The sequence below is a fragment of the Cariama cristata genome, unplaced genomic scaffold, assembly GCF_000690535.1.
Source record: "Cariama cristata isolate BGI_N322 unplaced genomic scaffold, ASM69053v1 scaffold17164, whole genome shotgun sequence".
Taxonomy (NCBI): Eukaryota; Metazoa; Chordata; class Aves; order Cariamiformes; family Cariamidae; genus Cariama; species Cariama cristata.
In genome coordinates, this window is record NW_009611417.1 from 22667 (window position 1) to 36851 (window position 14185).

The 14185-nt window shown below is 43.6% G+C and overlaps 1 protein-coding gene across 1 annotated transcript in view; it reads left to right on the top strand.

The window, feature by feature from the left end:
- Nucleotides 1-4734: 4734 nt before the first annotated feature.
- The window catches only part of LOC104160189 (chromosome unknown open reading frame, human C11orf49), a gene marked incomplete at its 5' end in the record, with an annotated part of 14651 nt that continues 5200 nt past the window's right edge, over nt 4735-14185 (top strand). Inside the window, 3 exons of the mRNA XM_009698259.1 lie at nt 4735-4819; nt 10164-10249; nt 13357-13552. Coding sequence (XP_009696561.1) covers nt 4735-4819; nt 10164-10249; nt 13357-13552 — 367 coding nt within the window. The remainder of the gene's footprint in view (nt 4820-10163; nt 10250-13356; nt 13553-14185) is intronic.

Here is a 14185-nt window from a genome sequence, read left to right on the forward strand (position 1 = left end):
TGTTGTGACAGCATTGTAGATAGCTACTTCTTGTGCCGAAAGCAGCCTAGATACAGCACCAATGACTGCAATTCAGACTAAGTCCTAAATATTTATTGGCTTCCTGAGTAGATTTTACAGCCTTCACTGAGCTCCAGGCTTTTGTGGCTAGGCTGCTGTCACTAGGAAAGATAACTAGTTTAAAGATAGCTCAGGTGTGTCTGCACTTCACTCATGGCACTGACAGCAGCATAAACGCATCAGTTAGCACTCCTAGAATTTGCATCACTTCAGGTCAGGTGCCATCTGTCAGCCACATACAAACCAGAAACAAAGCTGGTAAAAACAATATGCCTTTTAAAAGCCAAGGAAATACAAAGCAGCTGCCCTCATGTTTCTCAAAGGTAGGCCATTTTTATCCAGAAGGCGCTGCTTGTTTTCTAAGACTGTACCACAGGGACAAACTTCCTTCTCCATTATCACACTGTGCCTCCAAAACATGAGGAAGAGTCTGCTGCAGGCACGAAAAGACAATAAACTACTTACAGACAGTGCGATCTGTAGGGAAGAGTCAGGATTTTGCTAGTGGTACGGTAGCAGCAGCCAGACAGGCTGGGCAGAAGTTTGAAGACCAGTACAGCAAAAATTAAAACTGAATGGTTAAAGTACTTCTTGTGCAACTCTAGCCATCCCAGTTGAGTTTTCTGTACTTATTCTATTAAGCCTCCCAGCTCTTTCTCAGTGTGTTGCTGTTTTAAAATCACTTTGGAATTTGTTATTAGCTGCTTTGCAGTCGAAGAGCCAAGTGTTATGTTCAGCTGTAAATGAACATGGTTAACATGCAGATTGCAATCTCTCCCCATCCTTAAGCACGTGGTATGACCAACTTTGTTCCACTGGGAGAGCATGGTAGAGCACATATAGCCCACTGCCCTGTTCTGTGGGGTCAGATTTAAACTCTCCCTGATTTGCTTCATTTGTTACTGGAACTTGAGATACAGTAATTTGTGGTAGCAACCAAAGTAGCAGTTGTGGATTCCAGTTTTCACTCATTCTGACTGGTACCTTCCTTCTTTTCTTTCTTTCTTCATCATGCAGCATTGAACACTATTTACTCAGCTGTGGCCTGGAGACAGGAAGGAGCAATGTGGTCATGCACCAAAACTGCCCTTGTTTATTCCAAGCAGCTCTTGGCAGACAATATGGTGCAAATGTAATTTTCTGCATAGTCTTCACTGACCTTGCTGTAGGCAATAGGAAAACAGTCATCACAGCAAACTGTGGACACCTCCTAAGGTCTGTGGTGATCCCCCTTCCAGTGTAATAGGTACCCATCTGTAGTCTGAAAAATTGATATGATTTATTGGTCAGGCTCCTGGGGTGTCTAACGGCTGAGTTGTCTGATGGCCTAAAAGAGTCTGCCTGCCTACTTCAGTGACTAATTTGGTGCCGTTTCTCCAGGCATAAGAAACAAAGGGCTTCTTTCTTTAGAGAAGGAACTTCTCTGCACCACTTCAGCTTTTTGTGCAGTTCCCATCTAAACAGACCATTGACTCAAAGACTGAAACTGATTCCACTTTTATTGACAATGAACTTCACCCTCTGATGTGCCGGTTGGAGATGATCTCTGTCACCCTTTCCCAAAGTCTTTTTGAGCAGACTTCTGCTTTTGCTATGTGTTGCTTCATTGTTTTGTGATGGAGGAATAAGGATGATGCTGTGACTTGGTATGAAGAGGGAGGAGAAAAAGACAGCATAAATTACTGTAAGTTTAAAAAGTATGTTATTTCCAGCAAGTGAGACATCTCTACTTATGCCTCAAAACTAATGCTTGCTTAGGGCCCAGTTACGCTCTCAAGCTGCTTTGGTCTAGCAGCCTGACAGGGACTGCGAACAAAGTGCAGCTTTCTCAGGAAACCTCATCCTTCAAAAAAAACCTTAAAGTCCTTCACCTTCAGGGGGAGAAGGGAGGAGGCTAAGATTCAGAATTAATGAAAAGGGGCTTCGCTGATGAAAGTGGGCAGATTATCCTCATAGAGCCTGTCTGCTCTGAATGCATGAGGGATGCTTTGTACGCTGCTGGACACCACACTGTGAAAATCTAAAGGAGATCAAAGCAGAGCCACAGATATGACTGGGCTAGGTAGGGAGGGATGTAGAGGGTAAGATAAACTTAAACGGATTTAACTTTAAATAAGTATAGTTATCAGTTAAATAGATTGAATAAGATACAGTATGAAGAAAGAATTATTATAATGATCTGTTGACAAATGAAAGGAGAAAATAATGGAGAGCAAGAGGTATAAGGATGCATAAATAGGAATTTGAACTTAAGCAAACAAAAAATGTAAATTGAGTATTGCGTAAAGCTTCTAAATGGTGTGACTCCTTCAGACTTTTTAGACAAAGATCAGAAGTTTAATGCCTAGCATTATTCAAAGCTAGATTTAGAAAGCTGTGAAGAGTAGTTGTAAGAGGTCTATACTGTCCTCTTCAATTATGAGAAAGTGCCTGTTTCAAAAGGGCCTTTTTATGCCCAACTTCTCTCTTTTCCTGTAACCTGCGTCCTGTGCTGAGCCTGTTGAAGATGATTTTATGAAACTTCCATGTACCTTACATGATCAGATAGTTTTCTTAAGAACTTAGGACCAAAATCTCTATTGCTATAAATGGCTGTTGATCTAACAAAATAACAGAGAAGAAAATTTTCCTTCCTCTGTTTCTCTTTCATGATATGACATAGTGAGCTGAAAATTCAGTTAAAAAATATGCATCTTCCTGCTCATGATAACTGGGACTTTTTCAATAATATCCTTTTGCAGTTATACTTAAAACTTGGTGATACCTTCCTTGATGACATTCAAGGAACTGATTAGCTAACATTGCAGGAGAAAACCCCACCATTCCACTGGATACCGTCCCTAACCCAAGCTCAGATAGACACTGACTGAAGGACCAAGATAGTATCTGCAATAGACAGCAGCCTCTGATTTGTGTTTTAGTAAGAAATGACAATACAAAAAAGTTACAGTGCCCTCCATGTTCTCACAGGCATCTATAATTGCAGTGCGGTCACCAAAACTGAACTCAGCTCAGCATTCAAGTTTTGGAAGAAGAGAGATTCTGATATATTTATCCCTACAGTAGAATAGGTTGCACAAAGCCCTGCCATGGCAGTGTAGTTCTGCACAGGCTGGGACTTCCTTCTGTTACAGCAGGTTTCTGACTGCAGAGTCGGCTTTTTTCAGACAGAGCAAAATCACCTTTTCATAGCATGACCCTCAACCTAAGGTGCTTTGTTAGATAGAAAGTCCTCCCAAGAGCAGTGCAAAGTATAGTACTCTAGAGAGTGTCTGTAATGCATGTCAGAGTCTGACAACAATGTTTTTGAGCTGTAGGGTTTCCTGAACTGAAGAGAAAAATAGTAGCGCTCTCCTCACTTTCCTCCTCTTCTCTGGCTAAGAATGTAGGTAAAGGAAAAGTCTCTAACTTAATTTTGGTGACGATTCCCCTGCAGTATTTCTTTAGTCAGCATTGAAAATATTAATTTGTCTGGGTTGGATGTTGCAGTGAAATGTCCCTTTGATACTGCATACCTGCCTCTTGAAACATGGGACAAAGGCGTAGCATTTTCCCTGTCTCTCGCTTTTGTCAAACTGCCAGGCTTTGAGGAGTTGTGGAGTTATGGAGAAGTTGTGGCTGTCATCTGGGACAAGGTTGATTATTTGGATGGGAGCCTAAGGAAGGCTAAGATGTGTCTGTGGCAAAAGAACTCAGGCTCTGTACCTCAGTCCTAATGCCTGTGCCCTTTGGATCCCCTCCCTGACTACTGCTTGGCTCTGCTTCCACCCCTGGCTCTTTCTTCCATACTTTGCATTCTTCTGTATATAGAAGTACTGCAAAATTGCTGCTGTTCAACTAGTCTTCTCCTTAACTCCAGTCCACAGCCTTTTGGACTATGAACATACAATCATGTAGGGCTTTTTGACATCAGTATGTTTCTGTTCCCTTGGGATCCTATAACCTTCCCTAAGAGTCACCTCTTTTAGACTCCTGCTAAAAAAGAGGCCTTTCTTGACCTGTCTTTCACAAAGCTGCTCTCTAAAACATGAATCTTTTGATTGGTTTTCTTGTGTTTTTTGGATCTTCATTCTGTGCTTCCTATAATACAGTGACCAGATTTGTACACACTATTCCAAAAGAGACCATCCAGCTGCCTTACTGAATGCCAAAGTAATAACGTCTGTGGTTTATATTCTGTAGCCTTCCATACACAACCCCAAATCCTTGTTTGCCTTTGTTACTGCTGCCAGATGTTCTGTGGATGGTTTTCAGGCGTATTGTGGTGAATGTCACTATGCCAGTGAATTTCAGCAAATTTAAGCAACTTTGAAATTATTCCTTTTTCCACATGGTTATATTCAAGTCAAACCAAACTGTGTTCTCACTTGAAACTGCCCTGTTTTGCTTACCTTTTTTTCACACTGAATCGCTACCTGTTACCATTTTCTCTGCAGGAGCCTCTTCAATAGGGTTTCCCCTTTATCAGGCCTCTTTCTGATTGTCTTTGCTGGAAACTCCATCTGAAGAGCCCAGCTCTGAGGGTTTGGGGAGCAGTTATATTGTCATTAGTACCCGGTCTACTTGAATTGAGAGCAGAAGGGAATATGAAGGTTTTTTTTTCCTAGAGGAGAAGCAAGGGGAGGGAACAGCCTGTAAAAGACTTATGATGTTCTCACCTCTCTTTTCCTGCAGATTTGCTGACAGCACAGGAATACCACTGCCTGCTGCAGCTGCTCTGCCCTGACTTCCCAATGGAACTCACTCAGAAGGCAGCAAGGTGGGTCATCGTCCTCTCTTTTAAGGCAAGATCAGTCCTACACACACATGGACTTAGGAACTAGATCTGTGAGTAAAGGCATGGACAGGGACCTTCAGCTTTTAAGATTTTGGGGAAAAGAGATACCATGTTTTCAGGTTAAGGACAAGATGTTTTTCTAGCATAAAAAAAAGAGTGTATATTTAAGGTATACAGGGACTGAAATATCAGTGCAGAATGCTGGTGCTGGCTTTACATTCAGAAGATGAGTTGCATATAAAAGAACATTAGCCAATGTGTTTTTAACTGACGTGTTTTTAAACTATTTGAAACACTGTTTACCATCTTTAAAATGTCTTCCCCCTCACCCCAGCTTCCTATGGTTGATCACATTTAAAAGGTACTGACCTCTGAAGGATTGCCAGTGTTTTAAAGTACGTTAGCTAACAACATGGTAGCTAATCTGTTTGAAATTTTATTTTAATCTAGACAAGGCCCAAAGAAGATAGATGGCTCAGGGCACTGATAATGTGATATGGAATTTTTTACTGATAGTGCTTGCTCGTTCCAGGCCAGCCCAGGCAGTTGATTATTAACTATCTGATAGTGAAAATGTAATAAGGTATATGCGTCTGTTGGGGTGGGGGGTCAGTTCAGATCTCAGTAGGAGTGCACACACACGCACATACAATCACAGCAAGGTATACTGAATAAATGCTCTCATTCCTAGCCATCTCAGCAAAGGGGGCACGGAAATTTAACTTTTTTTCATGGACCTAGATATGACATTTGGAAACAGGATCCAGACGCATGATAGGATATGAGCTGCTGCCTGTTTTTTTCATGGCCTAGAAAATGAAAAGGTCCTCACTTTCTAGTTGTCATTCTGTTCTCTGTCTTTAGCATCACAGTCCCATGAAAGTTATATTAAGAAAGAGAAGTGAAAAAGAGAAGTGTTACCCGTCTGCTAGTACTTCCACTGGCTGATTCTCTGAATTCTTGCCTGGCTCCTATGTGTTGCTGTCTGAATTGAACTGCAGTTAAAGCTGTGTTGGTTCAGTTAAAACTAAAAGTTGAGTGCCACTTTTCCCACTAGCTCATCAGTGGGCCTTTGGGGCTCCAGAGAGTACAGTTGCTTGGCCTCCAATGCCAGACAAAGAAAAAATGCTAACCCCATAGCAGAGATAGATCTGATGCTTCTTTTCATGGAGGTACGCAAGCACCGGTTCCATGCGCTGGTGTGTATTTTCATAGGGGCTTCAGCCGAGCTGAGTGGGAATTTGTGATGGTGCATGAAAGGAGACTTCAGCGTATCTACACATGTTATGATGTTTGTGTCAAGGAATTTAATCCACAAGGCTGTTGTAAACTAGAGGCCCCATTCAGGGGCCTGCTGCACTGGTGTGCGTGTGCCGTAGAGACAGACGAGCTGGCTTTGGGAGCAGGTGTTGGAGAGAAATGAGATCTCTGTCAGAGGCACCCAGGCTCAGGTGGGGATGACCTCACTCCTACTTTTGGCTGGCTAGAGATTTACTTACACATTGCTATTATTCTGTTACAAGCTAATCTAGTGGAACAATTTTAATAAAGCTTGTCATATTTCTAAACCATCTTTCTCTTTCCTTCCAACTGTTGCTTGCTCTCTTGTCCTTTTTCTGGTCTACACTTTCCAGTGTCCTCCTTGGTCTCTGCCAGTTGGAAAGATGAACTCTGCAGGCTGTCTTCTGGCACCAGTTGATTGAGTCCTTGCAAAGCATGAATGTCACATGCAAACCCACTGACATTGTTCCTCCTTCAGTCTGCACACCCCCAACGGTTTTGTTGCTAATTTGCTTGGGAAGGAAATTAAATAAAGTAGTGGTGGGAGTAGCATTTGCTGATACAGCCAGGACCTGTGTAATGACTGGCGCTCTTGGGAAGAGAGCAGTCGTGGTTGTAGTCTTGGTGCTGCATGACTGAGATGATCTCACAGCACGGTGCGCTCTGCTTATCCAGGAGCTGTTGCTATGCACTGATAACAAACACTGGGAGTAAGATCAGGAAATGTCAGAGCAGAAGAACAGAGGCTACAACAATACAGGTTTTATTCGCATGACACTGGAGAGCTCCATTTTTCTGTTGCTGGTGCTACACAAATGCAGAAGTCATACCCGAAAAAGAAGTAGGTTATCTGTGTCTGTGAGATTTCTTGGATGTTTTTTTCTTCAAAGGGTTATAGCCATTAGCCGGTTGAAGATTTTAATCTACAGAGATACCTTTGATCTTCAGAGACACCTTTTGGCTTTCTGAATCTTGAAATTGCAGGAGGACAGAAAATGAAGGGATTTTTCTGGTTTGATGCCATGATTTCAAGGTCTGTACCTGAGCACTGACTTTTTTCATGTAATAGAAACACAAGGAACTCGCTGCCCGTATTTGAATAGCAAGAGCTGAGAGATCCACAGCTCTTATGCTGTTTTATGTGGTATGGGAGCTCATGTTGCTCTGATCAGTGCTAATGGAAGTGGGGCTTGCAAGTCTGTACCCCTGTTGTTAAAAGATTGCCTGAGAGTGCAGATCTTGCCCTTTTTGTATGTTCTGCTTATTTTTGCCTGCATTTATCAGTAAACAAACCAAGTCCCTAAAGACTCATTTGAGCCAGCCTAGCCTTTAGACAAATCGTGTCAGTTAGCCTTTAGTAGTAGCAGTGAACAGTAAAAGTCCTTTCAACTTGCCTGGTCTAGAGTTTGTCCTGGGGACATCCTGTCTAGTCTGGGTTTCTGAGATTTTAACCGCAATCAGTGGATCATAAAGTTTCCCCGTTGGCACTGTAGCCAGGCTTTCCTGCCAGCCAAACCCACTGGAACCCTGAAAGACCACTACACCCTTTACCAGAGTCCCTCGAGTGTAGGCATCTTTCTTCAGTCCTTTCCAAAGTTTCTCCTTGATTTTCATTGAGTGCCGACTGCTAACTTTGTAAATAGGTCTGAGCCCGTGAGGGCTTGAAGTCTAATTTGGGCAAGAAAGAATGAATAAAGAATCCCTTGAAATATCAGCTACCTGATGAACTCTTTTGAGTTGCAGTTCAGACTTCCAGATTTTGTCCTCAATTTTGGTCCCGCTCTCTGGGTTACAGTCCATGGCTAGGAATCTCTGCTTGCCAGATATTTCAGGGAAGAGGTGCAGATATGTTGCATATGATGCTCTCCCAGCTTCCCTGACTGCTCGCTCAGCTGGCTATGTGGGGAAATAGCCAGCTGCAGTCAATCTCCTCATAAATGATTGTATTGGATTTAAAGACTTCTCAATGTTTCCGGAGTGCAGACTCCTGGGCCAAGTGGAGTCGGTAACCCAGCACCAGAGTGCACCTGCTTCTATTCAGATGCTCCTGCATCACACATGTGGTGTACAGTCTTCCTTAGAGGCTCCTTCCTGTCTTTAACGGCAAAAAATGGCCAGCAGATTCTCATACCTCTGCCTACTTCCTCATGCTCTGAGGAGAAACTCGGACTTGGTGCTGCAGAGCACAGCCATTGACCATAGCTTTAGATTTAACAAGTGAAATGAGTTGATTGTCATGAAGGTGATGTAATATTGTGTCTCTGCATAACAAAGACATTAAAAAAAGTCTCCACTGTTGTTCTCCTGCATCTCCAGGATGGAGAAATGCACTGGCAAAAGCTTCGGAGCTTCTGCTTTGAGGATATCTGGGAGACAGCCCGTCATTTCAAAGGAGGGAGTGCAGCTCATCAGCGATGTGGCCCATCGCATTTCCAGTGCTTAAATAGTGGTTGGAAATGCCAGTGGCTGAGCAGTATTGCCTGAGAGATGACGATGCTCTGCCTGCCAGCTTCAAAGCCATTTCCTTGATGTGGCCACTGACAATTTCAGTAACATGCTTATTAGTGAGAATTAAGAACTGAAGCTACTGCTTCTTTAGACAGGAGGAGGAGGAGGCTTCTGGAGCATAATAAATAAATCAGAAGCACTTTGACATCTTCAAAGGGTTTTGTTTTAAATACTGGCTTTTCTCCTGGGGACCCTCTTAGCCCCAGTCTTTCTTCTTTGAGATAATTAATTCAAGCTGCTCTACATGTTTGATTTTGCCACAGTGAACAGAACTGGTCTGAGTGGCAGGGAAGTCTTGCAAGATCCTATAACCCTCCTAGGTCAGCCTCCCACACAGCTCCCTGGAGTCTTTTACATGGGACAGAACAGTATTTCCCCAGCAACGTGTTTAGACCATTGATGCTGCAATCTTTACCTGACCACTAGATGTTGTACCAACTACCTTTCTTTAGTATCGTCCAAATTCTCTGGTTTTTCCCATCAAAGTGGAGTGTTTCCTTCTGTTTTCCAGTCTGAGCTGTCATCGATCAGCCGAAGTTTGATTTTCCTCACTTAAGAGACTGACCTTTGCATCCTTATATAGTGGCAGTGACCAGAACACTGGTTTTGTTTTCATTGTTATGAACATTTTTGCCCTAACTTACTTCTGAAATCCAGAGTTTTTTCTTGAAAGGAGGAGTTGGACTTTACTATCACTTACACTTCATCTTTACGGCCTGTGGCTGATACTTCCCATATTCATGAAGTACACTTCAAAATAAGGATGCGTATAGCTTCTTATGTGCACCTGGGGCTTAGCAGAGAGAAAGAAGACATTGTCCGTGGCCCAAGAAGTCTTCAGTTTCTGTGAAATTTGACCTGATAGTCAAATGATAGACCTGACAGATATGAAAAGAGACCTATTCATTCATCGGGAAGGGAGGATAGGATGTTCACAGTGTGTAATTAGAAAGCTGATCGTTGGTGCAATGTTATTTCCTCTGTAGTCAAGTGGAGTTTGTTTGAGTATAGATTGGGAATTAATAACTGTTGTTAATCTTATGAATCTGAAATTATCCCAGTTTGATGAACTCTGGTGTATGGAGGAATAGTATAATTCTTATTCTGCTTACACCAGTTTAATACTCATGTAACTGTCTTGTCTGTAGCACAGTTACTCTTTGTATAGCCGTGTGAACCAGCCTTGCAGTTTTTATGCCAGTGTTCATTCCATCATGTCCACCAGGCTTTGAATGCTTGACATCCATGTCACACTGCTCCGTTCCCACTCTAGCTGAAGTGTGTGATAGCACTGACATTCACGATCTTCTCTTTGCTGCAGGTTCTTAAGCTGCCTTCATTTGATATTAGGGTGTCCACATCCATGCAGCAGCGGGTGTTCCCATTCCTCTCTCCTAACCTCTTAGACTGGGCCAAGCCACTAGCAATCCTCAGTTGCACATAGCTCCGTAGCTGCACTTTCTCTTGATCTGGGGTTCCTGGTTACAGACTTTAGTTCTTTTGTAGATGCTAAACTGTTCCTCTCATCTTGTCCTAGGATTGTGCTGATGGATGATGCTATGGATTGCCTGATGTCTTTTTCTGATTTCCTCTTTGCTTTCCAGATCCAGTTCTACTACTCAGGTAAATGATGTGAAGCTGCTGACTTCATTCACTAATATAGCATTACAACTTTACAGCTTCTCAGTCCCTGCGCTTTTTTTAAACTTGTAAGGATATGGTTTTTCACAGAAAATATATAGATAATGGAATCTACTGACAAAAGGCATCACTGATGCCGAGAGATTAGGAGGCTTCATAAGGAGGTTCTAAATTTTTTGTGAATAACAAGATACCTGTAACTGTTACGGCTTATGCATGTATTTGTCTTAGCCTTGAGACGTAAATTTCCAGCTTTATCTAGAGTATGTTAGTGCCTAACAATGACCTTTTTCTAGGAACACTTTCATAGAATCATAGAATCATCATGGTTGGAAGAGACCTCAAAGATCATCAAGCCCAACCATATACCTGATGCCACTATGACCACTAAACCATGTCTTGAAGTGCCACATCTAAATGTTTTTTGAACACCTCCAGGGACGATGACTCCACCACCTCCCTGGGGAGCCTGTTCCAATGCTTAACAACTCTTACAGTGAAGAATTTCTTTCTAATGTCCAGCCTGAACTTCCCCTGGTGCAACTTGAGACCGTTCCCTCTTGTCCTATCGCTAGTTACCAGGGAGAAGAGACCAACCCCCACCTGGCTACACCCTCCTTTCAGGTAGTTGTAGAGGGCAATCAGGTCTCCCCTCAGCCTCCTTTTCTCCAGACTAAACAACCCCAGCTCCCTCAGCCGCTCCTCGTAAGGCTTTTTCTCCAGGCCCTACACCAGCTTTGTCGCTCTTCTCTGGACACGCTCCAGCAGCTCAGTGTCCTTCTTGTAGTGAGCGGCCCAAAACTGAACACAGTATTTGAGGTGTGGCTGCACCAGCGCGGAGTACAAAGGGATGATCACTTCCCTAGTCCTGCTGGCCGCACATTTTGTTTTCCTTTCCTTAATACAGCATTTCTGCCTCTAAAGTATTGGTCCCTGCTGGAGATGGGGATAAGAAAAGCCCACCAGCTGGTGCCTTGAAAGGAAAAGGAACCGCACAAATGGATACAATTCTTCCCCCTAATACTTAGCCAACTATGAGCTGGTTTCAGCTCAAAGAGTTTCTGAACTGGGTATAGTTTCCATGGGTTTAGGAACCCCCACTGGACTCCTCTCCCAAGAACTGTTCCAGCCTCCCCTTGAAATCACATAAACTTGTAACCTCCACAACACCTTTTGGCAAGGAGTTGCGCAGGTCTGCCACCTGTCCCGTGAAGAACCACCGCTCTTGTTTGATTTGAGAGCCCCTCGTTGGAAGGGAAAGTGAACAGTTAATCCCCATCTACCTTCTTCTTATTGATGGTAATTTATCATATTCTACCCCTCTCCCCCAGTTTGAGTTTTAACTAGATGGGGTACTTCTTTTTAAAATTCTTGACAGGAAAAGTACAAATCAAATAATATTAGTTCGTGTGCATGTATATTTACATATGCTCACCCACACATATACATCTGTAAAATTCCCAAGGTATTTTTAAACTAAAGTTCAGGAGACAAGGGGGAGAAACTTGGATGAGCGTTCAGGCGCTTGTTCTGTACACAGGCTGCTTTAAAATACATTGGGCTGTTTGTCTTAGCCCCCCTAAAATGTGGTTGAGGAAAGGGAATCTCATTCAGGGAACTGCTTAAGTGGGCAAAAAAGAGGGAAGCATTTCCTTTATCCAAGTTAGATATGCACCCAAGCACTGGGGACTGCTGGGGTGTCACTTACTCCTCTGCCAGCACAGGGCACTTTCTAAAGGCAAGGTAAGCTCATGGCTTTCTGTCCCCGAGCACTTAGATAGCTCCCTCTGATGGACGCAGCTCACAATTGGCCTCGACCAGGCAAAAGGGACCAGGTTTGGATACTGGGAGACACTGGATAGAAGCCGTGATGGAGCATAGTCTGTGGTCAGAGAGTAGGCTTGGGTGGCCTGCTCATCTCATCCGACCTGTCAGTTCCAATCTTCCCAGCAGTTAAGAGTCAGCTGCTATCCCTAATAGAAAAATCTCTTTTTCTCAGTACTTCTCCTTATATACTTCCCCTGTAATTCCCCTGTGCATATTGCAACATTATCCATGACAATTCATCAAAGCAAAACAGTTCAAAAATGATGATTTTTTGGGTTGGGCAGAACCAGGCTTGTAATGGCTTTAGACAGGGACAGAAAATGTGTTTGGAAAGTTTTTCTCTGGTATAACAAATATTTCCACTGAGCTACAGAACCTCAGCACAGCCTCAGGGTCTGCTGACATCCTGCCTTTCCTCTCCACCCGCCTCACGCACAGCATTACGCTTCCATTCACTCGGGACTTAAATGCCACCGGAGTACACAAGCCTGGCCTTGTGTACATGCACTGAACATCCCATCCCTGTCCTCTTCACCCAGGCACAATGCACACACGCAGCCTGTCATACGCTCTCCCACCAACCCACACACATGCAAACCACTCCAAATGGAATCTAGATTTGTAAACTGCTGACCACATCCATAAACAAACTTGTTTAAAATTAGACTCTTGCAGTAAACAGTGGGTAGTATGAGGAGCCTGGGGACAGGCTTTCTGCCAGCTCTAGCCCTGACCTGCCCTGGCCCTTCCTCTAGATCCCGTGTTATATTTACTTTGGAGCAGCACAAAGACAAGCTCGGATGCAGCCTGGAGCCCTAACTTGCTCCCTTTCCTCCTGTTGCAGTTCCATATAGTTTGTTCCCAACTTGGATAAGTTCTTAATCAGTGGCAAGAGATGGAGAAGGAAAACCTTTTAAATTTTGCAAGCTAGTTTTGTGTTCGACGTTAACTTTCACACTCCACTGTTTTATCCATGTGCTAGCGAGCCTCTGTTCCCTTGAGAATAATCTTGTTCAGCACAGTGAGTGGCCGCTCATAATCATCCTGACAGGAGGAAGCCAGCAACTTATATGGAAATGGCTGTTTGTACCTGCATAATATCTGATCTGAATATGCAGGATGCCGTGGTGGTGTGCTTATTTCCTGTTGGTGCTATGTACAACACAGAGCAGGGAATTACAGTTTAGTCCCAGGTCTGGTAGGTCAGGAGGATGCTTCGCTGGTTATAACCCTGAGTTTTAAGTCGCTTTCTGTTTTTTCAGAGTTCCTGGAAAGTGTGGCTGCCATATATCAAGATCTACTGGCTGGTAAGAATCCAAATACTGTGATTGTGCCAACATCGTTCTCTGGGCAACATCGGCAGCGCCAACCCCCAAGTGACTGCAGCCCACTCGATGGGGTAGAGGCATCTCTCTTCTACCAGTGCCTAGAGTCCTTGTGTGACAGATCAAAATACAGGTATGAATGGAGTCCAAAACACAGATTTGAAGTCTGTGTCTCTGGAGACCCTTTGTAACATTGGAGCTATGAAGAAATACAGGACTCTGAACAAGCTGTAACTCCCAAATAGATCTCACTGGAGAAGTATGAAGGAAGAGATCATAGCCAAACCGCTTTAACCAGAGGGAAACAATTTCACGGACCTAAGAAACATGGGAGTTGAGCTGATTCTTGAAGTAATGGATTGATTTGGGTCTCTGCTTTCCTTCTCACTTCTGCCTTGATGCTTTGATCAAGGAGAGGTCCATCTACCATCATGAGTTAACTAGAAGAGATAAAAAAGTGCAGATGTGTTCTTGGGTGTTGAAGCCTAGGAAAGGCCTGCTGGGGTGGATGGAGTTTGAAGCCTTTAGTACCTAGACAAGATCACGCTGCTAGTCTGCTCTGGAGCCTGTGATGGAGCTGATCTCCAGTTACAGATCCCAGGCACAAGACTAGCCTTAGTTGAGCAGGGGATGGAGCAACACGAGACCTTATTGTACAGATTTGACAGACACTTTCTTCATAGTTTCTTGCGGGTAGCGAGCACATGCCCTGCTAGAAGGTCATGGGCTAGATCCGCAAAAAGACTCAGGACGCAAGTTCCACCGC